Source organism: Phoca vitulina, unplaced genomic scaffold (assembly GCF_004348235.1).
Source record: "Phoca vitulina isolate PV1807 unplaced genomic scaffold, GSC_HSeal_1.0 scaffold9, whole genome shotgun sequence".
Classification (NCBI taxonomy): Eukaryota; Metazoa; Chordata; class Mammalia; order Carnivora; family Phocidae; genus Phoca; species Phoca vitulina.
Genome location: NW_022589712.1, coordinates 16,574,602 through 16,602,333, shown reverse-complemented (window position 1 = coordinate 16,602,333; position 27,732 = coordinate 16,574,602). Strand labels below are relative to the sequence as shown.

Below are 27,732 nucleotides of genomic sequence, written 5' to 3'. Positions count from 1 at the left end.
CCGGGCCGGCCGGGCCCGGCCCACCCGTCCGCAGCAACCCCTGGACCCCCGCCAGCGGGGCTGGGCGTGGGTCCCGGCGGCCACCGCCCCGCTAACTCGGTCTCGGGAGGAGAGAGTGAGCCCCACCCGCTACGCCAGCCCCAGACCTACCTGCAGGGGAGACCGGGGCTCCTGGACAGCGGCCACGGGCCCGAGGACGGTCGCCCAGGCGGCTGGAGCCCGTCCCAAGGACCCCAAGTATCCCTGGTGGGGCAGGGCGGGGAGAGACGCCGGGGAGCTGCCCCGGGCCAACGCGGCCCGTCGCAAGGGTCGCGGGGACCTGGCTCTCCCCTCAGCACCAGTCCACCGCCGCCGCCGCCATTTTGCCTTCCACTCGGTGTCGCCGCCGCCGCACTCCGCCGCAGGTTTCCCGGATGTAGGCATTTCCCGGCGTCGCTTGCGCGGGGGCCGAGGACTGGGGGCTTCTGTCCGCCCGGCCGCCAGCAGCCCGCGCGCCGCCTGCAGCCTGCCACCTTCCTCCGGTCGCCTTCTCCTCAGCGTGTTGGCGAGCGTCGCCTCGCGTCGCCCCCGCCTGGTGCTGCGCAGGTGACTCGCCCCGGCTCGTGGGATCAGGCTCTCCCCCTCCCAAGTCCACTCATTTCAGTGTCTCTCTTTTTTTAATTGAGCTCTTCTGTGCACGGATAGAGAATAAGACGCACATCTCAAGGAGTTTAATTCTCAGAAGGAAACAGCAATGAGTTGCTCTGAAACCTCGCTGTGGGAACCAGGATCGAGATTTCTAGAGGCTTTGAAATGAATTGAGTTTTGCTTAGCACTCTTTCCTCGAGTAAGTCGGTAGTTAAGTATTTGCTGAATCAGCCAGATTAATATATTCTTGAGCCAAGACAGGGTTAACAGAGTTTGGAGATTTTTAACCTGTCAACCGAATCGGTAGACGGGGAAGTCATTATTGCCATAATTGGAATAATGGCGACTGTCAGAAGAGGTTTTATTTCTTGCTAAATTGAATTAGAAGTTTGGGATGGGATCATTAGGCTTATGGTGTTTGCAAGTACCGTCTACCCTTTGTAAAGAGTGCCTTTGCCAAATCTGCCTCTAGAAAATATAGTTAGTGTTTTAAAACATCTTTCTTTTTCTTTTCTTTAAGATTTTATTTTTTAAGTAATCTCTACACCGAACATGGGGCTGGAACTCACAACCGGAAGATCCAAGTCACAGGCTCCACCGACTGAGCCAGCCAGGAGCCCCTCAAACATCTCTTTTCATTCTTCTACTAGAGACTAACTATAAAAATTTTCTTCGAATTAAAATACTTCTTTTCATGATGTTAAATTAGGTACTGGCCAGGGCGCCTGGGTGGCTCAGTCGTTAAGTGTCTGCCTTCGGCTCAGGTCATGGTCCCAGGGTCCTGGGATCGAGTCCCGAGTCGGGCTCCCTGCTCCGCCTGCTTCTCCCTCTCCGACTCCCCCTGCTTGTGTTCCCTCTCTCGCTGTGTCTCTCTCTGTCAAATAAATAAAATCTTAAAAAAAAAAAAAATTAGATACTGGCCGTTGTATCCTGAAGTTCAAATGTGAAGATCTCTGTTAAAAGATTCCATTCCGAGAGCACTTGGTTGAAACTCTGTAAGCACAAGCACAGAGATTGTAGAAGATACAGTGTATGACCCAAGGTGGGTCACATAATAGCCCTAGGTCTTACTTTCTTCAACTGCATGACTAAGTAACCTTTGGAGACCCTTTCAGCCTCAAAATTAAATGAATCTAATATGTTCACAGGCCTGCTTGCCCTTCTCAGAAGGATTATGTATCTGAAAAGACATACTGCCCCCCAAATCTTGTCACCTCTGTCATCATCCAGAGAACTTCTTTACTTAAGCTCTTCAATTCTAAGCCTAAAGTGGAGTATCTCCATAAATGACTGTTCTGGGGAAATTTTCTGGATTATTCAAGGAGCTTAGTGAATTGCTCTGAGACGGGAGGTTTAACTCCAATGAAGCAGGGGGAGAGAAGAGCAGGAAAGAAGGAATGATCAGGAAAGATGTAGCAATCCCCAAGATGAAAAGCGTCTGAGACTGGGGAATGGGGGGAGGTGAAAGAGCAGGGAAATGCTTACTAAGGCTGCTGGATGTCTGGATGGCAATACCTACCACTGCATTTGAAGGGCTTTGTATTGGTGTGATGGAAAACCCTTGGTCCAGCTTCAACCTACTCAACTTTTCAATACTTCATGGAAATGGGGACTTGGGGTTTCATTTTATTTTTATCAACAGATGTAGGGGCCAAATTTCATGCTTGGGTGACTGTAGGAACAGGGACAGCAAACATGGAAGAAGTCTGAAGAGCAATGTGGCCCTGAGAACTTAAGTCCTCTCAGTAGCTCAGTCTTAGGGGAAGGCTATAGACTATGAGCAGCCCACACTTAAGGGGTGAAGAATTGCATTCTACCTCTTTTTGGGCAGAGAATTTACATAAATCAGTTGGAATTCTGAGCAGATTAGTCTCTTCTCCATTATTTTTTTTTAAACATATCAATATGGACTCATGGATATTTATTTTATAGTTTGAGTATTTTATTTTGTTGATCAAATTGTTCCAGCTTTGACTATTGGGAGCTCTTCCAGTTGAATTGGCTTCTGTGTCCCTTTGACATACCCTTCCTCTCCCCCATTATTATGACATTAAAAAAAAATTTTTTTTTAAAGATTTTATTTATTTCACAGAGATAGCAAGAGCAGGAACACAAGCAGGGGGAGTGGGAGAGGGAGAAGCATGGTTCCCGCTGAGCAGGGAGCCCGATGTGGGGCTCGATCCCAGGACCCTGGGATCATGACCTGAGCCAAAGGCAGACGCCTAATGACTAAGCCACCCAGGCGCCCCTTAAAATTGTTTTTTAAAAGAACTCCCTTAAGGGGCACCAGGGTGGCTGAGGTGGTTAAGCATCTGACTCTTGATCTCAGGGTCATGAGTTCAACCACTGCATTGGGCTCCATGGAGTGTGGAGCCTACTTAAAAAAAAAAAAAAAAAAAGAACTTCCTTACTTTCTGACAGTACAAGATGCTTCAAGCTATCTTATATATTCCCTGTCTCTCCAAGAAGTCCTTGTTCCTTTTATTGGAGAATGGTATTAGAAACCAAATCTGGGGGCACCTGGGTGGCTCAGTCAGTTAAGCATCTGCCTTCCGCTCAGGTCATGATCCAGGAGTCCCGGGTTAGAGCCCCGCATTGGGCTACCTGCTCAGCAGGGAGTCTGCTTCTCCCTCTGCCCTCTGCCGTTTACTCTGCTTGTGCTCTCTCTCTCTCACTCAAATAAGTAAATAAAATCTTAAAAAAAAAAGCAAATCTGGTTTCTAGGTATGCTTGTTACTACTGGAGTATCATTGTTTGTAGAACATCTCTTGCTAAGAAATTTTAAAATTTAACTTCATTCCATACTATGAAGGGGTAAAATCTGTATTTTGATGAGTAGCAGCTATTATTTTACAGTCTACTATTACAGTTTAGCTTCTTATGTCCATGGCCTGCACAAAAATTATTTTTTGACAGCTGATGCATTTCTGATGACTCTGTTAGGCTAGTCTGTCAGCTACTGCCCCCCAAAGTCTAGTTATGACAGTTTGGAACTGAACATTAGTTTATTTTTCATTAAATTTTTTTTTACCTGATCAGCTATGTTCTAGTCATTCTACTTCTCCCTTCTTACCTGCCTCCCCCCCAATGGTTTTCTCCCTCCTTGTTTACCTAATACAGCAAAATGTTCGAATTGTTTTGAAGCTAAGATGATGGTAGTCTGTTAGTTCTGTACATTGCCACTTAATGTTGTGGTTCAGAAGATACTGCTGAAAGAGTTTGAATACTTCCTTGTCGTAGTTCAAATGTCCGCAGGTTTCTAATCTATAAGACTAGAGCACTGCTAGTGCTTCAAACCATGTAACTAGTCTGAGCTGGGTACCATATTGATACCATAAGCTTAAATGAAGGCTTGATATAAACTGTACTGGTGGACTTAGTATTCTTCCTAGACAAGATTCTGGAATGGATTATTAAAAGGATGTTTCCACAATACTATGAAATGGAAGTGTTACAAAGGACAAGGAATTTTTCAATTATACAAAATTTTTGATGGGATAGCTATAGCACAGTTATCTCCCCCACAGCAGCTTTGTGAACAAGATAAATGGGGCAGAATGTCAATAAATTAGGTTTATAAAGATTTCAATAACTATAGTCAAACACCAATGATTTGCATGTCACTGATAATTGGGAGGACTAGAGGAGTGGGCCTAAGCACTTCAGTACATTTATCCTATCGCCTAACCAATGGGGTGAGAGTGTAGATCATGCTGGGAAATTCTGAAAATGATCAGCTTCTGCTGAAAACATTCAAAGGAGATTGTTAGTTCTTTCCTCTACGGAAATAGGATTTGTCTTTTAGAACAGGGATTGACCTATAGTAAGGATCAAAATCATCTGCATTAACTCAACACTAGGGGAAGTACAGTATAGTATACTACATGTGTGAAAAAGGCAAAGGGTTTAAGTTCAACTAGTCAGCAGTCTAATTGAACAAATGTCAGAATAGTTAAAATAAGCTGAGACAGCATTACAAAGGAATATTGTACCAAGAACCAGGATGGTGAGATTTCTTAAGTCAACTCTGAGGGAGGCAGACACCACCTGGGAAAGTGTTCATTTTGGAGGTCACACTTTAATGATGGTCTTTGGTGGCAAAAGGGAGTATTTTTTTTAAGGGAAAACAAGATTGTGAGGTTAGTTCAGCTCAGTTTGCACTGATTCAGTGTTTACCATGGGTCAGATACTATATTAAACATTATTAATACAACACTAAGGTATGGGCCTTGTTTGTGTGGTCTAGTAGAGACAGGCTGCTTAATACAGCTGTAAGCACAGCACAGGCTCTGCACAATGGGCTTTTGAAGCAGAGTACAATTTAGCCCAAATTGGCAGAGGCCAGGAAAGGCTTTCTGGAGAAAATGACACCTAAAAGGAGTTTGGAAGTTTTGGAGTTTAGCCAAGAAGGGCAAGAAACAATGCAAAGAGAACTTTGCCCATTAGAAACCATTGAAGGGATTAAAAAAGTTTACCCCAAAAAGCTATGATACATAGTTTTGAATATTTGGATATGTGATGAAGGATTTTTTTGTGGCTCCCAAAGAAGACAAATGAAAGCAAATTTCAGGTCAGTATATGAAAATTAATTTATTTAGTAAAACCTTATAGTAAAGCACCCCAACATAATGTAAATTCAGTAAACTGGTGATTGGCTGTCTCGCAGTAGGTTCACATGATCATTTCATTAACCCACAATAATATAATTCTACTTTTTGTTTTACAGGATTGTTTTAGATTCCACTCATACACTAAAACCCTGCCATAATGCTGTATCACTAAGAGCTGTCCAAGTGAGGGGAAGCTGCATTGGGAAATGGGAAACTTGATAACAGTATATTTTCAAGTACAGGTTGGATGATAATTTGTTGGGAATGCTGTGGAAGTGATGGTTAAATTTGGGTTAGAGATGCTCTCCAAGGTACCTTCTACCTCTGTGATCCTGCAGCCCTCAAAGAAACTATTTGATAGTTTCATGAATAAAGGTAGTGATAATGAACAAATTTATAAACCAGGGTTTTATTTATACTACATAAAGCTTATGTTTCTTATTAAATCTGGCAGAATTCACCAACTGATAAGAAATGTAACACTATCCAAACTTACTTTTTTTATTCATGGTTACAAATACTCTTAAATCAAAGCAAAGCTTCAAACTTGAAACTTTTTGCAGCCCAAGTTAGTATTCTAAGCCTACACATATGGCTCCCTCCCTCTACCAGTTATTTACTATAACAACCCAGGGAAATTGTATGTATTGCTGCTGGAACCTGAGAAGGGTGCTAAGAACATGTATGAATCCTTCAAACTTTTCAGCAGCATATAATGTAGATGAAAGCAGAGGCACAAGTTTGCCACTCACTGTGCATGAAAAATGTGCCCCCCAGGAGCTACTCTTCTAGGAGTGAGATCAACTCAGGGCCCACTCAGAGCAAGGATGTTAGTCTGCTGAATGGAATGGGAGTATGCCTGGGAAGTAAAGAAAGGGACACTGAAGCTTAGGCCTCAGCAAGACATTCATATAAAGGGAAATAAGTCAAAGGAAAATTAATAGCTATGTTTTTACTATGGAAACCATGTGATTACTCCTGGGGAATGTATATTCATAAATATAACATGATATATTTCATTTTAATAAATTATACACACACTGATGGATAAAAAAGGGAATGAAAAGACTATTAATTGTCTGTATAAGTACTTAAAAATTTCTTTTGACTTTTTTTCTGTAACAAATTACTTTTGTAATAACAGTCTTAAAAATTAGTCAGCAATAAAACTATAAACAGATTAAAAATTCCATTGGCAACATTTTCTTTCTTCCTGTGATTCTTTATAATTCAAGTTACTAATTTTATCAAATATTTCTGAGTCAAATTTATATAAAAAAGATTGCATATATGTATTCCATTTAAAAATGTTGACAAAAAACCCCCCCGAGGTAAGGTGGCATAAAAGAACTGAAAAGTATTTATTAGGACAGAAAAACAAAACTTTACCATAATTACTATCATTGGAATTATAAAGTAAACGAATACATGCTTTAAGAGCATAATAACAGTGATTTGTCATTAAGGTTTTCACGTTCAATAACACACTTAACAAACTTTGGAAAGACAATGTCACAAAATTGTTTTTAAGCACTACACATTAACCTGAAACTAATGTAACATTATTGTCAACTACACTCAAAAACAAACAAAAGAAAACACCTACATGTTAGATTATCATTAACATTGTAGACAAGGGAGGAGGGGGGTGGGAGGATGGGTTAGCCTGGTGAAGGGTATTAAAGAGGGCACGTTCTGCATGGAGCACTGGGTGTTATATGTAAACAATGAATCATGGAACACTACATCAAAAACTAATGATGTAATGTATGGTGATTAACATAATTAAAAAAAACATTGTAGACAAGGACAAAACAATATTCTTTACTCTTACCACATCATCATACTAGTCTCATACATGCTATCTATCAAATTTTAGTTTGGAAGTCAGCTCAGTGATCAATATCAAATTCTATTTTATTGCACAATGTCCAGTTCAGCAATTTTGAACTATGTTGTAAAACTAAGTAAAAGCAAAAATCCTTAGGAAAAATGTACTTTTTCTTTTTCAAGAAAAATGAAGTTGGGTCTCAGCAGTTGACAGAGTTCTGTTCAAATCTACTCTAATAGAGGAACCTGTCAAAACACTTTCCTTTAACAAAACCTTTTAAAAAAATGGGAACACTACAAAAACCTGTCATCTTTGCTCTACTCAATTCTTTGTGAAGTTTATTAAACTTATTAAGGAAATAAAATGTGGAAAGATTGAAGAAAATATCTACAATAAAAAGGATAAACATCAACATCGGCCAGGGCCACCAGGGAGGGGTAATATCCCCCATAGTGTCGATAAAAAGAATAGGAACTTGGTGGTGGTTTGAGAATATTAAGTTCCATAACATCAAAAATGAAGAGCAGGTTCCATGAGCTAAAGCAGGTTCTACAGAATAGCCTGTTTGAAGGCAGTGTATACATGAGCAAAAGGATCCCTCTGATGGTCTTCCACAGATTCCAATTCTCTTGCCATCAGTCATCTCTCTGACTCTGCAACTATGAGAACATTCAATTGACAAAAGTCAAAACAGGGCATCGATATTATCAATAGTTTACTGAAGCTTCCTCTGCAAATTTCACATTTTCCAATAATAAAAATCTGCATAGAAGTTGTACTTCAAAACGCTAACAATATGCTTCACCTGAAATCTTGTAATTATCGTATTTTCATGAGAAAAGCTGTCTAGTAACATAAATGGCTTCTGAGTCAGTTCCACAAACAAGACAAGGACCTAAAACATCCAAACTGTTCACAGACAAAGTCCTGCTGGGAAGCAAGCTTGTGATTTCAATACGGTCTTTTGCAGGATCAGTGCTGAGCCAGGAGCTTATGAGAGACTGGTGAACATTAGTCTGGTTACTAATGCTATGAGACAAAAAAGTACTATTTCTTCCTCCTGCAAGAAAAAAAGGGGAACACATCTTTCAAGACTAATACTATGTCATAAACATCTAAAATTCTACTGATATTTTTAAAAGGCTAGGATTGAAACTTAATTCCAGAATAACAGGGTGATGACTTCATTATCATACATCACCATTTTTGACCAAAGGCTTATTCAGTGATATTAAATCCTCAAATTTCCATAGGATATTATGGATATCAAATTTGAATTCTTCAAGCAAAGCAGGAGATTTTAACCGTCCTTCTGGTGATTCTTGAATGGAAAGTCTCGGATGTAGCATGAAGAACCTGGCTGTGCGAAGTTAGCCAGTTTATGGCATTTGTAGTCATTAGCACTAGAGTAGTAAGCAGCTGACAGATTTCAAGCCCTATCATACTAGAATTTACCCTGAGGCAGGAGAATGGAAACATTCTAACATTCTTTAATGTTAAAAATACGAGAATTTCTAATGTGGTATTTAAAACTATAACAAAATTACACACAAGAATCTTCATTAAATCCTTTTACCTTGGTTAAACAGTGATGATTTTTCAGGTACATCTGTGGAGGCATCCCAATGCCAGAGGGATCCATCCTCAGAACAAGTAAATAGATGATCTGGGTTGGACGGGTGAAAGTGCACTTCCCACACTAAAAGATAAGAACCAAGAAGCTAATTCTTGTGCAGAAAAGTTGAACACACTTTAAGACCCTATCTCTAGGCGTCATATTCCATTAACCTTCATCACACACCTTCAAACCCCAAGTCTGTGATAAAAATCAAAGGCTTCAGAATTAAAGGCTTCAGAATTCTCCAAATGGCTATAACACATAGATAGGATAAAGAAGCCAAATAAATCTACTTGTGTATTGGGCCAGCAAGTGAATGAAAATAAATGCTACCAGATCTATAAAGAACTTATCAAACTCAACACCCAAAGAACAAATAATCCAATCAAGAAATGGGCAGAAGACATGAACAGACATTTCTGCAAAGAAGACATCCAAATGGCCAACAGACACATGGAAAGTGTTCAAGATCACTCGGCATCAGGGAAATACAAATCAAAACCTCAATGAGATACCACCTCACACCAGTCAGAATGGCTAAAATTAACAAGTCAGGAAATGACAGATGTTGGCGAGGATGTGGAGAAAGGGGAACCCTCCTACACTGTTGGTGGGAATGCAAGCTGGTGCAGCCACTCTGGAAAACAGTATGGAGGTTCCTCAAAAAGTTGAAAATAGAGCTACCCTACGACCCAGGAATTGCACTACTGGGGATTTACCCCAAAGATACAAATGGAGTGATCTGAAGGGGCACAAGCACCCCAATGTTTATGGCAGCAATGTCCACAATAGCCAAACTATGGAAAGAGCCAAGATGTCCATCAACAGATGAATGGATAAAGAAGATGTGGTATATATACACAATGGAATATTACGTAGCCATTAAAAAAAAAAAATGAAATCTTGCCATTTGCAATGACGTGGATGGAACTAGAGGGTATTCTGCTAAGCAAAATAAGTCAATCAGAGAAAGACAATTATCATATGATCTCACTGATGTGAGGAATTTGAGAAACAAGACAGAGGATCATAGGGAAAGGGAGGGAAAAATGAAACAAGACAAAACCAGAGAGGGAGATAAACGTAAGAGACTCAATCTTAGGAAACAAACTGAGGGTTGCTGGAGTGGAGGGAGGTGGGAGGGATGGGGTGGCTGGGTGATGGACACTGGGGAGGGTATGTGCTATGGTGAGTGCTGTGAATTGTGTAAGACTGATGAATCACAGACCTGTACCCCGAAACAAATAATACATTACATGTTAATTAAAAAAAAAAAAGAAAATAAATGCTAATCATTTGACCTATTACATTTTTTTATGGAAGAATATGACAATGGGATAATTCCTAAAATATGCACTTTTAAGATTTTATTTATTTATTTGTCAGAGAGAGCACACAAGCAGGGGGAGCGGCAGGCAGAGGGAGAAGCAAGCTCCCCACTGAGCAAGGAGCCTGATGCGGACTCCATCCCAGAACCCTGGGATCATGACCTGCGCCAAAGGCAGATGCTTAACCAACTAAGCCACCCAGGTGTCCCTAAAATTTTTTTTTAAATTGTTAAGTTCTCTTATTTTCAATTCCTGTGTCATTAACATATGAAGAAAGGTTAGGTGTACCTGAGTGGCTCAGCTGGTTAAGCACCTACCTTTGGCTCAGGTCATGATCCCAGGGTCCTGGGATTGAGCCCTGCTTCTCCTTCTCCCTCTGCCCCTCCCCACTGCTCATGTTGTCTCTCTCGCTCTGTTCTGCTCTCTCTTAAATAAATAAATAAAATCTTAAAAATATATATATGAAGGTTATATTACTGGAAAAACAGAGAGAATACCATAAAAGTAACATACAAATGAATTTCTAAGCAGCAGTTCAATTTTGCTTCATGCCAGGCTTCTGGATACCTCTGGTATATATCACAGAAATAGCAACTAGGTCTTAGCAAACTAAAACCTATAAATGCTCCCAGAATCTGGACTCATTTTCAGATGGAGGGCTTTTAAGAAGCCATTCTGGGATTGAGGACCCTGCAAGTTCTAAACTTTAAGGGAATTTTGTGTGTCAATAGACAAATGGGAGCCAACAACTGGCCAGGACGCCTTAGGAGGTTCTCTGCAGCACGCAAATCAAACAGGTAGTCTGTGAACAAGGGTTCTGTGATTCTGGACTAGAACCTTAAAGAGGCAGCATAGAAGGTGCCTGGGACATGGCATAAAAAGTGTTAGAAGGCACATGCTTGCAACTGGGCAATTTTCATTCTGACAATTACCACAATTACGCATCATGCCACAAAACATTAAAAGGTCATCTTCCTCAAGAGAACTTGTTCTGGGCAAATCCCTATGTAAAATACATTCATACTGTTTCATTAAAAAAAAGTGAAAGAAAATAGCCTCTAGAGCCATAAGCCGACTGTACAAACCTAGATTCTTAAATATTTATTTTCAGAGTAGAAAACAAACCTTACATCTTATTTCATTTCTAGGCAAGAGTCAGAATGAATCAAAACAATACATTACGATCTGCTACATTTGTATGTATTGCTTGGCAATAGAGGCTGGCAGTTAAGGGGGGCTGGAAGAAGATATCTGAAAGTTTGTAATATTACTACCACTGGCTTAACCAACATCAGATTCTATGAGGACATACCCTATTTTTTATTTTTCCCCCCCTGGGTACAGTTATAACTAGAAGAGGCAAAAAATTTCTATCCTTTTATTTGCTTCTTAAATATAATCTTAAAAATCATTTATCTTTCCAAGGTAATAATGGAACTTAAAATCGAGATTACAATACTGGTATGTTTCTACTTCTGTACTTTTATTCAAGCAAAGCTTAACATAAACTTCTCTTTGGTCAGAATTTAAAACTATAATTTAGTCATGATATCAAAGATGGTGATAAAATGAAAAATTTCTGTCTAGTCAAAAAATCCCCACCAAAATCAAAAGATGAACAAAAAAGGGACAAGATCCTATATATACTGTTCCTGTTTAAAAAAAAAAAAAAGGTACAATTCTTCTGTGAGGAACACACAGATTGGTAAATATTAACAATAGCCTGCATTTGCATGGGAAAAGGGCATCCTCTTACACAGAGTATGGCAATATAAACTGGTGTTATTTTTATGTATAACAGTTTGATAACATGTATCACAGCTTTATGTTTTGGCTCACCAATTCTACTTCTAAAAAATTATCCTAAGAAGATAAGCCCATAAAGATGAACATATAAGGATAATCACTGTGGTTTTGGATAAAATAATGAAACATGTTGAAGAACTTAAGTGTCAAATAAAAAGGGATTAATTATTTATTTATTTATTTTTTTTTTTTTTAATTTTATTTATTTATTTGACAGAGAGAGAGCGAGAGCAGGAACACAAGCAGGGGGAGTGGGAGAGGAAGAAGCAGGCTTCCTGCTGAGCAGAGAGCCCCATGTGGGACTCGATCCCAGGATCCTGGGATCATGACCTGAGCCGAAGGCAGACGCTTAACGACTGAGCCACCCAGGCGCCCAAAAAGGGATTAATTATTATAAATTTATATAATTCAGCCAAAAGCTACTGTAAAATGATCCGTAGGTATGATTATGGAAAGCTGCTTACAATACATCATACTACTATCCAACAAAAACTCACGTATCTCCACAGCACTTACTTTCAGCTTCATGAGCCTTCAGCAGAGACACAGGCATAGTGCCTTGTCTAACATCCCAAATACTCAGCATTCCATCCTGGCCACCAGTAGCTACAACATGCTGCTGGTTGGGATGTCTGTCAACACAGTGGAGGGGCACTCGGTCACCAGTCCTTTTATGGGAGATACAATGACATCAAACATGTTGTGAAGTAGGATTTATCTTTGCATAATCCATGAAACATGTTTCACTCTAGAAACTAAATGATGACTTTGTGGCTGGAGCTACTAGCTGAACTTAAATCATGTCAAAAAATTGAGTGCATTAAATATATTTCTAAATATTAGAATTTTGCAATGAAATTAAAGCCAAAGTTATTCCCTCTTCAATTTGGAGACATAAGGAGCATGATAATCTGATGGTAAGATATGCAAACATATTTCCATTTCTTGGTATTTTAAAAACATTATGTACAACTAAGCAGCATATTCTTTACTTTTACCTTATTTAATATTTTGTTTATATAATTACTTTTTCAGTTTGACACATTCTATATTCTTATTAGGGAAAAGAAAATTGCACACACAGAATGGGAATTTTTGCTCAGAAAAAATATCTTGGATTGTATTTTTTTTTTTTAAGATTTTATTTATTTTTTGACAGAGAGGGAACACAAGCAGGGGGAGTGGGAGAGGGAGAAGCAGGCTTCCTGCTGAGCAGGGAGCCCGATGCGAGGCTCAATCCGAGGACCCTGGGATCATGACCTGAGCCAAAGGCTAACGACTGAGCCACCCAGGCGCTCCTCGGATTGTATTTTTCACCCAATCACATCTGGATTGCATTGTACCTACTATCAGTAGAATCATTTGCCGAGCAAAAATAAATTCCCCATTAAATAATATAAACTTCAAAGAGAGAAAGGCTCTGAATCAATATGACAAATATTTACTAAATGCAGCACAGCAGTACCAAACCCATCAAATTACACTTGCTTTACCAAATTTAATCAGGGATCATTCTCTTCAAATGCAATTAAAATACAGTATGGTTTAAAGTCGGCTGCTATAAATAATCGAACAAATTAATTTTGCATTACGGTACTGAAATTACAAACGAAAACTTACAGTGATAATATCTGAGAGGGCTCATTTCCTTGTTTTCTGAAATCCCATATTTTTAATTGCCCAATTGAATTTACTGTAAGAATCTCAGGAGTTCGAAGGAAGGTTACAGCATGGAGTGTACTGCTATCTGCATTGTCTACAAATTAAGAAAACAGTAGTGTGTGTTAATAAGTCCTACTTTTCCACAAAATTCTTAAATTGCATTCCTTCTATTGATTGAAATATTACAAGTGAACTTTTAAATAAGTCAGTCTAATTTCTATAGAAAAATGCACAGTAATATATATGTTAAAATGGACTCTCCTTTGATAGAAATATATTACTTACAGAACATCTGACTGTCTTCCAAACAGAGGGCAGAGTTTTCATATATTTCTCTATTTCCACCTAAGATTGTTACCCTCCAATGCTGATATAGCTATTCAAGTTCCTCCATATACAATTTTATATCTCCCACTAGTGCTTAACCCAGAACCTCCAAACCCCAGTGCTTCCTATAGAGCTCATTCCGAACTTGTATCATTTGGCTGACTCATCTCAAATCTATTCATCTTTAGGGTCGCCTGGTTGGCTCAGCTGGTAGAGCGTGCAACTCTTCATCTCAGGGCTGTAAGTTCAAGCCCTATGTTGGGTGTAGAGATTACTTAAAAATAAAATCTTAAGGGGTGCCTGGGTGGCTCAGTCAGTTAAGCATCTGCTTTTGGCTCAGGTCATGATCCCAGGGTCCTGGGATCAAGGCCTGCGTCAGGCTCCGGGGTCAGTGGGGAGCCTGCTTCTCCCTCTCCTTCTCCCCCCCCGGCTGGTGCTCACTCTCTCTTATGCTTGCTCGCTCTCTCTCTCATGCTTCTCTCCCTCTCTCTCAGATAAATGAGTGGAATCTTAAAAAATAAATAAATAAATAAAATAAAATAAAATAAAAAATCTTAAAAAAAAAAAATCCCTTCATCTTTAGCCTCATTAATTCTCTTCTCCATGAAGTCCTTCCAGACTGGTATATACTGGTCCTTTACCTTTTCCTAGAGTGTTTAAGTTATACCACATATTTTTTTTAAGATTTTATTTATTTATTTGACACAGAGAGATAGCGAGAGAGGGAACACAAGCAGGGGGAGTGGGAGAGGGAGAAGCAGGCTCCCAGCTGAGTAGGGAGCCTGATGCGGGGCTCGATCCCAGGACCCTGGGATCATGACCTGAGCCAAAGACAGACACTTAACTGACTGAGCCACCAGGTGCCCCTATACCACATAATTTAACATATACTTCTAAACTTTTGTGACAGTCCTCCAAACTCCAGGCAATGGTCCGTAACGGTTAAATAAGCGTTCTCCAGAACTAAAAAAAACTAACAAACAATACAAAAAACTGATTCATGGGCTGAATGCACAGAGGTTCTGATTCAGGAGGTCTAGGGTAGTGAGTTGTTAAAACTACTGTCAGGCTGGAAAGCATAGTTGAGAACTACTAGACTAGAATAATCCTTCTAAAGCATGACAGGGAGTTTATCATCCCCTTGCTCAAAAAGATTCAATGGCTTCTTAGTGGCCCAACTAACAAAATGTAACCTCTGCAGCTATGCATTAGACTCTTCACAACCTGGCCCCAATTTACTTCTCTTGCTTTATCTGTCACCTCTCCTACATAAGTATGGAAAACTACACTTTTTGTTATTCTCTAAATGGACGTATCCTGCCTCCATGTTATTCCCTTTGTTTGGTGTGCCATCATTTAGGATTATTTACGGTCTAGAACCTAGATTAAATCAATTGCTACTTGCTCCTCAATTCTTTATTTGATAATCTTCACCAGCCAAAAAAAAAAAAAAAACCCAAACCCAAAACAAAAAAAAACACCCCCTCAAAAAAAAAAAACCCAAAATAGTTTCTCCTGCGTAGTCACTCATTCATACATGCCTTATCGACATATTGTTTTATAAAGGGATCCTACTCTGTATATTTTTACATCCCTCAAACACTTAGCATTGGGTCTGCTTAGCACATGGTATGTGCTCAATTATTATGTGATAACAAAAGAAGTATGATTTTTCTTACCTATGGTTCTCACTGCCTCCTTGTGATCGACTCTGAAGAGATTGATCCGACCATCTTCTCCGACGGTGACAATTTCTGGGTTACTGCACACAACACCTGTGCACGGTGCACTGCCGCAGGAAGGACTGCCCGGACCTGTGTGGTAGTGAGCAGCTGTCCACTGCTGGCTGACCGACAGAGTCTAGGAGTCAGAAATGAGAGTACGATGAATCAAAGCAAAGCCCTAAATACTAGCACTTTTCCCTGAATGAAGAGTATTTTAAAATTCTGTCTCACACCCTCCTAGAGAAAGAATAACTCCCTCCTTTTTCCTTTGTATTTCTGGGCACTAAAGCCTAGAAACTACTTCCATCGAAGTTCTGTATACACTGGATTAGACTAAAAAAATGCTTTTCAATAATATCTCAAACTTATCTCAAAGAAATGGTTTAGGTATCAGATAGTTGTGTGTTCAAAAGCAACTCTAAATTCTTTTTTTTCTTTTTTAATAAGATTTTTTTTATTTGAGAGAGACAGGCACAGCGAGAGGGAACACAAGCAGGGGGAGTGGGAGAGGGAGAAGCAGGCTTCCCACTGAACAGGGAGCCCGATGTGGGGCTCGATCCCAGGACCCTGGGATCATGACCTGAGCCAAAGGCAGATGCTTAATGACTGAGCCACCCAGGCGCCCCCCCCCTTTTTAAAGATGTTATTTATTTATTTGTCAGAGAGAGAGACAGCACGAGCACGCATGCAAGAGAGCACAAGCAGGGGGAGTGGCAGGCAGAGGGAGTAGCAAGCTCCCCGCTGAGCAAGGAGCCTGATGTGGGACTAGATCCCAGGACCCTGGGAAGAAGACTTGAGCCAAAGACACTTAACTGACTGAGCCACCCAGGAGTCCCTAAAAGCAACTCTACATTCTTTTTTTTTTTTTTTAAGGATTTTATTTAGTTGACAGAGAGAGACACAGCGAGAGAGGGAACACAAGCGGGGGAGAGTGGGAGAGGGAGAAGCAGGCCTCCTGTGGAGCAGGGAGCCCGATGCGGGGCTCGATCCCAGGACCAGGACCCTGGGATCATGACCTGAGCTGAAGGAATTCGCTTAATTACTGAGCCACCCACGTGCCCCGCAACTCTAAATTCTTAAGGGAATTAGCCTACATCTAAGAAATAAATCTCTAGTGTTTTCTAACTGAAACCATTAAGAAAAATACGTAAGAAGATCTGGGTCTTATATTTACTAGGCATGTCTATTAGGAAGATGACCTTTATTAGCCTGAAAATCTAAATAAGCAATCTCTTCAAGCAACTTAAAACTGTTACTACAAATGGGGCTATTTTAAAGAACTGCCCTACCATTATGAAGGTCAGCACTCAGGCTTTCAATACACAAGAAAGGCATTGAAAAAATGTCAAGTCTTCATATAGCGCATCCTCTCTTCTAATTAAAACCTAGGTTCTAGGGGTGCCTGGGTGGCTCAGTTGTTGAGCGTCTGCCTTCGGCTCAGGTCATGATCCCAGGGTCCTGGGATCGAGCTCTGCATCGGGATCCCTGCTCAGCGGAAAGCCTGCTTCTCCCTCTCCCTCTGCAGCTCCCGCTGCTTGTGCTTGCTCTCTCTGTCAAATAAATAAGTAAAATTAATAAATAAATAAATAAATAAAACCTAGGTTCTATCCACAGAAGCAAAGTAGCTGTCCCTGTTCTCTCTAATGATACCCAAGCTAGAAGGTGCTCTTTCTTTGGAAGATCAGAACAGTAACTTTTAAAAGAGAAAATTACAGGAAAATTACTTGCCAGAAAACCATATTGATAGCTCTGGACCAACAGAATTTAAGAGATATCTAATTTCAATAAAAGCTCACACAAACCTGGTTTGGGAATTAATCTACTGAAAGATAGGTAATATGGTATTTCCCCCTCCATATTTTGAGAGTATGAAACTTATTTGTGTCATTATATACAATCTAGTTTAGGCCTCCTTAAAAATAATTAAAATATAAATTCAGTTTTCAAGCAAAAATTCTTTACCTGGTTATTCGGGTGGTGAAGAAAAACTGTTACACATCCTGTTGATGAAGCAGCTACAATTCTTTCCTGGTCAAAAAACTAAATAGAAAATTCTTGCTTGTTATGGACTCAGAAATATCGATAGGAAGGAAACCCATTTGTTTAACTCAATTAGTAGTATAACAATTTTAAAATGCAAAGAGCCTATAAAATGCTAAGCAAATAAAATGTGATGATGGATCTGAAAAGTCAAAACCACTACACAAATGAAAGGATTTTCATGAACAATAAATAAATTTTTTCCCCTCAACTCCTTCACCTAGAACTGGTTTAATTTTGGACTACCACCATAGAGGTTTAGAAAATAATCATTCTCAGGGTTAGGCAGCTTTCTATAGAAGAAAATGCAGGGACTTTGAAGTCCTACAGACCAGGATTTGAAAACTTAATTCTATTCCCCCCACTTTAATGGCTTTGAGACATTAACCAAGTTAAGTTCTCTAAGCCTTGGTAAACTTTTTAAAATGGAAGAACTAATCCCCACTTAGGGGGTTGTTATAAGAATTTATAAAGCAAAATGATGTATAGTGCCTTGCACAGTATTTGTCCCATGGTGACATATAACACCTGATTCACAAGCATGTGATAAAAATATTAGACTTTTGTAAAGCCCCCCAAATGGTGTTTGGCACACAGATGGCCAACTAATTAAACAAACAAATCAGGATTTTAAAAACTGTGATTAAATTCACATCCCCTTCCCCAGTTCTGATTCTGCCATTGAGTGGCTATATAATTAATATTAGCAAATCATAACCTATAGAGAACTCAGTTTCCTGTAAACCCGGAATAAGACTAGACAAAATCTAAGGTCCTTTGCATCTCCAAATATATTAATCTCAGTTTTTAAAAAATTAGCTTTTGGAAGTTACACAGACTTACTTGTAAATCCATTACATCGCCATGGTGTCTGATATCACACAGTAACTGATGGTCTCCTTCAAACCCTCCATCAGAGTCCAAGTTCCCAAAATCTCCAATAGACCACAGTGAAACATAATTTTCCTGTAAAGCAGAAAGTTTTCTCTTGAGATGAAATATACATCAAACTCTTAAACATTAAAATCTGTATTGCCTTCAAGCAACCTTGCTTTGAAAGCATCTCAGATAAATGGAAGGTGATGGTTTAAAATACGAGATTCGAGGCTCAGGCACATCATCGATGGCTCTGAGGTACCGGACAACCGAACCTGAGATGGGAACTGGGGGACGGAGATGGCGAGAGGAGCTAGAAGGCGAGATGAGCTAGAAGGCGAGAGTTCGCGCGCAGACCCCCAGCGGCGCGGTTCTAGGAGAAAGAGAGGAAGCAGGAGCTTCCCGCCCGGGAGCAGGGGTACCTCATTGTCCCAAGAGCCCGCAGCGAAGGTATCCGCGGTCTGCAGGCTCCCCGGAGGTACCGGTCGCCAGCGGGTTTTGCTGATTTTCTGAGACACAAACTTAGCATAAATATCCTCCATGGCAAAAGCAACCCCTACGGGTAGAGCAGGAAACACTGCGCGCGCCTCCGAGTCCCGCCCCTTCCCGCGGAGTCTGATTGGGCCGGACATTACAAGGCGGACGGTGGCTGCGGAGAGCCAATTCCCGTCCTTCGGCAATGCGGGTACCATCAACCCCCAAGAGGGAGGAGGTTGGAGGGCCCTTCCTTACCGAGGTGGCTTTGAACAGAGTCCTCAAAGTCAGTATAGGAACACTGAAACGGTGCATGTGTGCAATAATTGTGCAATGTAAGAAAAATTTAAGAGCAAAACCAAAACAAAATCAATGCAAGAGAAACCACCTAGTAGCTACACCCTAGCATTCAGTTTTGTATCTCAGCACCCATTGAAAATACTGAAAATCCTTCAATTCTTATAGAAGTACCTTCATTACTGCACAACCTTTATTCTAAAGGTCTCCCTCTTTGTCTCTCAAACAAATACTTTGCTTCGAAGTTGTTAATACACACTGTCAGAGCCTGGAGTTGGAATTCTAAAAACTCCAATTCTAGTTTTGACTCAGCTGTCTAGCTATGTAACCTTCCTCAATTCATTTATGTATGTAATTAATGAGTTTGATATGTAACGTCGACAGCCTAGGAATTAGTGCTCTAGGTTCCTGCTTCTGTGCTTTGCATTACCTACAATATCCTTTTATTCCTTTCTACTTCTTAGAATCCTTGTCATCCTTCAAGGACCAGTTCCTTCCCCTATCTTTTCCTGATTACTCCAGCCCATGATGATCTAAATAAGCATAGCACTTGACATCTAGACGAGAATAGTACTTATATTTTGCCCTCTGCTGCCTGTTTTCTTTTAATGCAGATCTCCCCAATTAGAATGTAAATCCTATTGCATACAGAAGGTATCATTGATTTTTTTTAAAAAAATCTCCTTTATAATACACTCATAACTGTGTGTTGGTTGTTTCTTTAAAAGGAGCCCTGATATCTTCTTTTTAACGGATATTGGTAGTCCTATTCCACAACCACAGCTTATGGAAGCACCACATGTAGATGCAAGTGATCTAGGTCAGCTTTAGAGAGACTTACCAGGCTCCTGTTGAGAATAGACTGGTTTTGTTCTTTTAACTAGAATATTAGGAGACTGCAGAGATAAGATAGAACACTAGTAGAGTCCCAAACGGACAATTTTATTTCTGATATTAAAGAACACTGAGGTACTTCCTTAGGGCAGTAGGCAGTGCGTCAGTCACATAAAGAACACTTTTTTTGAGTGTGGTTTCATTTACGTCACAGAATCCCAGAAAACAGGTAATGTACAAGTATATTTCGGAGTGGTAGTAGAGGCTGAGTGTTACATTTGACAAAATCTGACGAGAACTGGAATTTGAAAACCACTGCTCATGCAGTAGCGTAGAGGTCTTGACATTGCTTTGTTTCCTTTCTTAAAAGTTTATTGGACTAAATGATGACTGGATTCTGTCAGTCTCAGTTCTGATTAGGAGGCAGCAAGTTGGATGTGCCGGGCAATGTTTCCTGTCAGCTTCCCGAACTCATTGTCTTGCAGGGCTGGTAGCGATAAAGCTGGTGTCCAGTCTAACGGTGGAATTTGTGGGGATTAATTAGCTGAAAATGCACACTTTTGTTGGGAAAATAACACATTCTCCATTAGATACTGTGGTAATTTTAGCAGATTGCATTGTCTGCAGGAGCAAAGCATTCCCACGCTCCACCGCCCCCCCCCCCCCCCCCCCCCCCCCCGTTATGGTGTTCTTCCACTCTCTGAGTATGTGCTTTAGAGTTGAGAACAAACCAGGGTCCCAAAGTCTCTGCTAACCAAACACTGATGTACTTGTCACAAAGCCAGAGGCTCGAGTACTCGGGTGAGAGAGGGCCTTTGCCCTCCCGTTCTATTAAGATTATTCAGGCTCCACCATACGGAGCTCCGACTCGAACTGACCTAAATATTAGACAACTGGGTTGGGTGAGGAATAACGGAGGAAGCCCACCGTCTAACAATCTGGACAGCTATAGGAGCAGACCCGCGGCTCGCAGCAGCTGACTCAGCTGCGACTACGGAGCTACCGGCAGCGGCGTAACCGGATCGGGCAGACGCGGGGGCACGGATCGGTCCCGCCGTCGTGCCACCGCGCTCGGTGACCAAGGCCGCAGCCAGGCACGCGACCGACCACGCCGGGGCCCACCCCGCCTGGCCGCAGGGCGAACTCAGCAAGTTGGCGGTGCGCAGCCCGAGTCCTCAGAGAGGGGGCACGCGGCGGCGGCGCTGACTCAGCCCGGGCTCCCAGCCCGTCCGCAGCAGCCGCAGCTGCCACAGGCGCAGGCGGTGGGGCACGCGGCCACCCCTGCCGGCGGCCCCACCCCGCCGCACCCGAGGCCTCGCAGCGTCACAGAGCGCATGCGTGCCGCGGGGTATGCCGGGAGCGCGCAGTGGCGGCACCGGCGGCGACAGCAGTCACAGCGGAGACTACAGCGGGGACGCGAGCGGGGCGGTGACCGTGTGGGAGGTGGTCTCACTCTTGGGGAAGCTGCTGGGCACCGTCGCCGCGCTGAAGGTGGTTCTGTACCTGCTCCGGGTGTGCTTAGCGATGGCCTGGAAATCCGGCGGCGCCAGCCACTCGGAGCTAATCCACAATCTCCGCAGTAAGTGCCACCCCCGCCCAATGTGGGGCAACTGGGCCAGGCTAGGCCTGGACTGGGTCTCCCTGGGCCGTCCGGAACGCTCTGTCTACGCCCCGGCCCCGTGCCGGCTGGAGGGTACGGTGCAGTGTTGCACCAGCAGTATCGAGCGGCGTGCGCTTGCTATCGCCTCCCCCGGGGACCTGTCACTCATCGGCGACGTGGACTGGAAGCGTAGAGAAAGAGCCACGGGTCGCTGTTGGTGAGGCAGGGGCAGGCGTCTCCCCACGGGCCTGGGGGAGGGGTTGCGGCACAGGTGGTGGGGCTGTCACTCGAGTCCGCTGCCTGCTCGTTCGGGTCTGGCGGGCGAGGGGCGTGCCCTCAGGGTGGGGAGATGTTGGCCTGGCCTAGAGGCTGGGCTGGATCTGAGGGGACCCCACCCTTGACCCCCGCGTCGTCTCGCTTTCCTTCTCCTTAATAATCGGCCTCAATGCAAGCATTCTCGCCGTCCTATACAGCCTCCCCCGCCCTCCGTTTTTTCCTCTGGAGGGAGATGCCACCGTCTGATACAGGCGAGGGGAGGGAGGGAAAGATGAGAGTATTGTCATTGCGGATGCTGGGAGAAATTTCTGGGGCGGCTGGCCAGTGGAAATCTTCGTGGGGGGCGGAGGAAGAAATAATCAGAGGATGCTGTTCCTGAGAGACTTGTGTTTCAGGAGCTTTTAGAGGTCCTGGGATTCAACAAATGATTGTGTGTGTGGAATGTTCTAACTTTTTTTCAAGGCAGTTTCTTTATATCATTTTCTATAGTTATTGTATTTCTTCCTTTTATGATAATTTTAGGGTGGGGTGAGTGCTGTTACTTTCTTTTGTTAAATCGAGATACAGTGTTGCTGTCGGGTCGGGAGACCAGAAGGACCGCAGTCCGTAATACCTTCACTCTAGTCAGAATTTATAGCATTGTTTGCCACCAGCTTTGCAAATAATCGTATCCTGCCACGTGGTGTTTTTAATTGTCATATGTTATTTAGCTTTTCTTGTATTTGTCATGTTTCCTAATTCGATTTGTAACTTCCTTGAGGGCTAGGACTTTTTTTTTTTTTTATCTTTGAATTCTCTCAAACTTAATTCTCATTCCTTTTTTCATGAATGCAATTAAATATACATTATATGCTTGGATCTGTGCTAGAAATACCAAGATGAGTGAGAGAAATGGCACATGGTTAGTACGTAATATTAGTCATTTGACTTTTAATTACAGTATTTAAAAATTTTGTAATTGTATCCTTTGCATTTAGTAATGAAGAATGTTTAGATTTCAAAATTTTGTCAAGCATTGCCAGTGTTCACTTTATGGAAGGGTATTTGAGTGGAAGTGGACATTTATATGCTGAGGCAGTATTTTTAAGTCTGATTTAGGTTCCCATGGATTACACATAAGCTCAATATGTTGTAAATATTTTAATAACATTTCTTAAAATGATGTAGTGCCTGCTCTTTTAGTGTACATATCCAAAACATTCTATGCACAAATTGTGACTAAGTAATTTTCCGCTGGTAAGTTATCACAGTAGACACTAGCCTATGGCAGAAATTCGTAATCAGGCTCTTAATGACTCTCCTTTTTGGGTCAAACTGATAGTAAGTCAAGACTAGCTCTTTCCCCAGTGGTTTTATAACCATTTTATTGCCGGGTTATTATTCCTAGCTGAAATTTCTAAGGATGTTTTTCTGTCAGAAAATTTAATAACAAATGTTTAACATACATGGATGTCAATATTGCAAATATTTAGTCTTTACTGTATCTGTGATTTGAGTACTCAAATTGTTTAGCCTCTTGTAACAATTCTGCAATGTTAGTTTCAACTTCTTGCCGAATTCTAGCTAATAGATTTCATTTTTACTTATTAGTTTATTATAAAAGTAGTATTTTCTTGTGAGAATTTCAATTGGCACAAAATTTGAAAATTTTCTCTTTTCCTAGTTATTCCACTGTTGTGTGTTCTTCTTGAAGGCTTCTAGTTGAATCTTTAGAAAAAGATTAAAGCTTGATTATGTTGTTGAATCACTCTATTGTATACCTCAAACTAATATAACACTATACTGTTAACTATACTGAAATTAAAATGAAGAACTTAAAAAAATGTGCTATGTTGATGTTGAAGTGAAAAAGGATCTGCAAATTGGAAGAGGAAGCAAATTACAGTTGTATATTTTTATTTATTTATTTATTTATTTATTTTAAATATTTTATTTATTCATTTGAGACACAGAGATACAGAGAGAGAGAGAGCATGAGCAGGGGGGAGACAGAGGGAGAGGGAGAAGCAGGCTCCCCGCCGAGCAGAAAGCCCGATGCGGGGCTCGATCCCAGGACCCTGGAATCACGACCCGAGCCGAAGGCAGACGCCCAACCATCTGAGCCACCCAGGCGCCCCTACAGTTGTATATTTTTAAAAGAAATGAAGTTCACGATTGCTTTAGTTTTAATATTATTATAATTATATTGAAAATATCTACTGAGTTTTCCTTTTATAAGATGTCATAATAGAAATATGGTATATGATTTCATAGTTGATATATCATTTATGGAATATTGTAGAATGTAATGGTATGTCTCAGTATTTCATAGCTTATGATGACAAGCACTTTTTTTTTTTAAGATTTTATTGATTTATTAGAGAGAGAGAACACTCGCGTGAGCGAGAGAGAGAGGAGGAGCAGAGGGAGAAGGAGGAGCAGACTCACCATTGAGCAGGGAACCTGACATGGGACTCAATCCTAGGACCCTGGGATCATGACCTGAGCTGAAGGCAGATGCTTAACGGACTAAGCCACCCAGGTGCCCCAACAACCACTCTTTTTTTTTTTTTTTTTTTTTGCGAGAGAGAGAGAGAGAGAGAGAGAGAGAGAGAGAGAGAGAGAATGAGAGACAGAGGGCATGAGAGGGGGGAGGGTCAGAGGGAGAAGCAGACTCCCTGCTGAGCAGGGAGCCTGATGTGGGACTCGATCCCGGGACTCCAGGATCATGACCTGAGCCAAAGGCAGTTGCTTAACCAACTGAGCCACCCAGGCGCCCACCCCAACAACCACTCTTAAGTAACTTAGAACAGTGGTCTAAAACTTGAGCGTGATTCAGAATCTCCTGGATCCCCTGGAGAGCTAGTTAAAACAGATTGCTGTGGCTCAAGAACTTGCATTTTTTGTTTAAAGATTTTATTTATTTATTTGACAGAGAGAGAGAGGGCACAAGCAGGGGGAGTGGCAGGCAGAGGCAGAGGGAGAAGCAGGCTCCCCGCAGATCAGGGGGAGCCTGATGTGGGACTCAATCCCAGGACCCCGGGCTCACGACCCGAGCTGAAGGCAGTCGCTTAACCAACTGGGCCACCCAGGCGCCCCTGTATTTTTTTTAATAAATAAATTTATTTATTCTTTTTAAGTAGGCTCCACGCCCAATGTGGGGTTTGAACTTACAACCCTGAGATCAAGAGTCACATGCTCCACAGACTGAACCAGCCAGGTATCCCCAGGAATTTGTATTTTTAACAAGTTCCTAAGTAATGCTGCAAGTGGTCTGGCCACCACTTTGAGAATCACTGATAACAGAGAATTGAAAATTATAAGGTTAAACTCTACCAGTGTTTCAGCTGAATCAGTTTTATGCTTTAGAATAAAGTTTTAAGAAAAAAATGTAACAGTCCTGTCCAATAGAGCTCTCTGTAATGTCTGTGTATCTGTCCTGCTCAATATGGTAGCCACTAGCTACATGTGGCATTCAGCATTTGAAATGTGCTTAACACAACTGAGGAACTGGATTTTTATTTATTTAACTTAAAAAGCCACATGTGGCTAATGGCTACCATATTGGACAATGCAGGTCTATAGAAATGAAGAATATAGTTATTTTATAATTACAGGCTGATGATGTGCTCTTAAAACAAATTAACTTAAAACAACTATGAGCCTGCTTAATCCAGGAAATGTGACAATTTAAGTAAAGTTTATATTAGAATTTATTTTCTACTTTTATTGGAATAATATCAAGCCATGGTAAAAATTAGGAAAAGATAGGGGCAGGAGTAGATGAGGTTGAGAAAGGTGGTCTCCTAGAGCAGGGGTGTCTAAACCTGAGCATTTGTGGAAGGTTAACTCTTTTTTTTTTAAAGATTTTATTTTATTTATTTGACAGAGAGAGAGAGAGACAGCTAGAGAGGGAACACAAGCAGGGGGAGTGGGAGAGGGAGAAGCAGGCTCCCGGCCGAGCAGAGAGCCTGATGCGGGGCTCGATCCCAGGACCCTGGGATCATGACCTGAGCCGAAGGCAGACGCTTAACGACTGAGCCACCCAGGTGCCCCGGAAGGTTAACTCTTAACTGAGAGACTTCAAATGCTATACTGGCTACTTAAAACTTTTTTTTTTTTTTTTTACCTATTTTTATTTGTTAGAAAAAATTCAATCCAGTGCTCTGATAATATCTGTTATTTTTACTTTGCATTCTTGATTGTGTCATTTTGCATATACTATAATGTTTACAGGATTTGTCAGTTAACTGATATTTAACTATCTTCTATATGCCAAACTGAACAAAACAAATGCTCTCTTTTATAGATTACTTCTAATGGGAGCAGACAAGTATAATACCTAGTATGTCACATGATAAGTCACAAAGTAGGGAAGGAGATTTGGGAGTGTGGGGTACTAGGTTTGCAGTTGTGGGAGGGAAGGCCTCACTAAGGTGTCACTTGAGCAAAGAGTTGGTGGATGGGAAGAAATTCTAACTATGCAGATAGAGCCGGGGGACAGGCATTCCAAGCAGAAAAAATTGTATGTGCTAGATTTGGATTTGGGGTGTGGGAGAAAGATTGGAGTCAAGGATATGAAAGCAAGGTTTTGGGCCTGGGCATTTAGAATGATTTGCTATTTTCTGAGCTGGAAACAATAAGTGAGTGAGCAGCAGGGACTTTTGGGTGGTGGGGAGGAGGTGTGCAAGGAGGTGTGGAGAGCACGAGTTTATTTTTGGGGATGTTGTATTTGAGATGCTTAGGAGACATTTCGGTGGAGACCTTGAGTAGGCATTTGAATAAGGATTATAATAATTTGTAGTTTTTGTATTCTTACTTATTTCTGCAAATAAATTGGAATTATTTTCTTATGTTATTTAGAGTGTCAGTTCTTAGCTACTAGTAGCATGACTAGTGGAAAAGAGACCATTCCATTAGTTTTATTATGTGTGTTCATGGACCAAATATAACCAGCTAAGAAAATCCTAAGGGATTGTTTTCAGAAATTGGGACCTCATTTAGAGTCCAGTCCTCCTCATCTTGACTAGTTTCAAGTCAGTCTTATGGGTACATACTAATAGGTAAACTTACAATACATTGAGTAAGATCTAATTTATATGATGGGGGGCTTTAATATCAGTATGTCTACTTAAATTTAAATTGATTAAAGTTAAATGAAATTTAAAATTCAGTTTCTCAGTCACACTAACCATATTTTAAGAGCTCAGTAGCCACATGAGGCTAGATCTGTTAGTGCAGACATAGAACATTTCCATCATCCTAAGGTCTATTGGACAGCACTAGATCTAGATGGATTGTATTACATTCTATTTCATGTGGTCTTAAGTCCATTGTGCTGTTCCACATATTTTTATTAGTATTACATTTAGTTTTAGCCAACATGCTTTAAGAGTAGCAGTGAAAACACAGAAGATTATCAGACAAGGGTGATCAAGATGACCAGAGAGAGTCAGCATTTTATATGGTAATTTGATGGGATTGAGGTGGTTTGATTAGCAATGAGAAAGCTTAAGAGAGCAATAGTGTTGAAATATTTTAGGAAATGTCATGTAGTAGAGGGTCAAACCAGTACAAATGGAAGGCAGATCTTGGCTCATTATAAGGAAGTATTCACAAAGCTATCCTAACAATCAAAGAGTTGGCTTTGAAAAATAATGTTTTCGGGGCGCCTGGGTGGCTCAGTCGTTAAGCGTCTGCCTTCGGCTCAGGTCATGATCCCAGGGTCCTGGGATCGAGCCCCGCATCGGGCTCCCTGCTCCGCGGGAAGCCTGCTTCTCCCTCTCACACTCCCCTTGCTTGTGTTCCCTCTCTCGCTATCTC

General features: G+C 41.3%; 3 protein-coding genes across 5 annotated transcripts in view; 1 reads left to right on the top strand and 2 right to left on the bottom strand.

The window, feature by feature from the left end:
- The window catches only part of LATS1 (large tumor suppressor kinase 1), a 51,655-nt gene extending 50,800 nt beyond the window's left edge, over nucleotides 1–855 (bottom strand). Inside the window, exon 1 of the mRNA XM_032407676.1 lies at nucleotides 151–855. The gene's annotated coding sequence lies outside the window, so the exon portion shown is untranslated. The remainder of the gene's footprint in view (nucleotides 1–150) is intronic.
- Nucleotides 856–6,970: 6,115 nt separating this feature from the next.
- Nucleotides 6,971–19,027, bottom strand: NUP43 (nucleoporin 43). 2 transcript variants are annotated; one of them, XM_032407674.1, is made up of 8 exons: nucleotides 18,872–19,027; nucleotides 18,417–18,539; nucleotides 17,496–17,573; nucleotides 15,489–15,669; nucleotides 13,441–13,576; nucleotides 12,337–12,488; nucleotides 8,645–8,767; nucleotides 6,971–8,128 (listed from the first exon to the last, which is right to left on the bottom strand). In XM_032407674.1, exons 1-8 carry the CDS (start codon nucleotides 18,989–18,991, stop codon nucleotides 7,899–7,901), a joined length of 1,143 nt encoding a protein of 380 aa, XP_032263565.1. In that variant the 5' UTR covers nucleotides 18,992–19,027; the 3' UTR covers nucleotides 6,971–7,898. The 2 variants fall into 2 exon arrangements, with proteins under 2 accessions (XP_032263565.1, XP_032263566.1); XM_032407675.1 differs by lacking the exon at nucleotides 17,496–17,573.
- Nucleotides 19,028–21,371: 2,344 nt separating this feature from the next.
- PCMT1 (protein-L-isoaspartate (D-aspartate) O-methyltransferase) overlaps nucleotides 21,372–27,732 on the top strand; it is a 43,900-nt gene continuing 37,539 nt past the window's right edge. The window contains exon 1 of one of the 2 annotated variants that reach the window (XM_032407671.1): nucleotides 21,372–21,633. In XM_032407671.1, coding sequence (XP_032263562.1) covers nucleotides 21,405–21,633 — 229 coding nt within the window. In that variant the 5' untranslated portion in view covers nucleotides 21,372–21,404. The remainder of the gene's footprint in view (nucleotides 21,634–27,732) is intronic. The other variant, XM_032407673.1, reaches the window with a different exon arrangement.

Excerpts from the sequence above, each read along its gene's own strand:
- NUP43 (XM_032407674.1), bottom strand. The coding sequence starts at position 18,991 with ATGGAGGATATTTATGCTAAGTTTGTGTCTCAGAAAATCAGCAAAACC. Across the intron at positions 17,574-18,416 it reads GCGATGTAATGGATTTACAA|TTTTTTGACCAGGAAAGAAT; the intron begins GTAAGTCTGTGT and ends TTTTCTATTTAG. Across the intron at positions 15,670-17,495 it reads TTCACCACCCGAATAACCAG|ACTCTGTCGGTCAGCCAGCA; the intron begins GTAAAGAATTTT and ends TCTGACTCCTAG.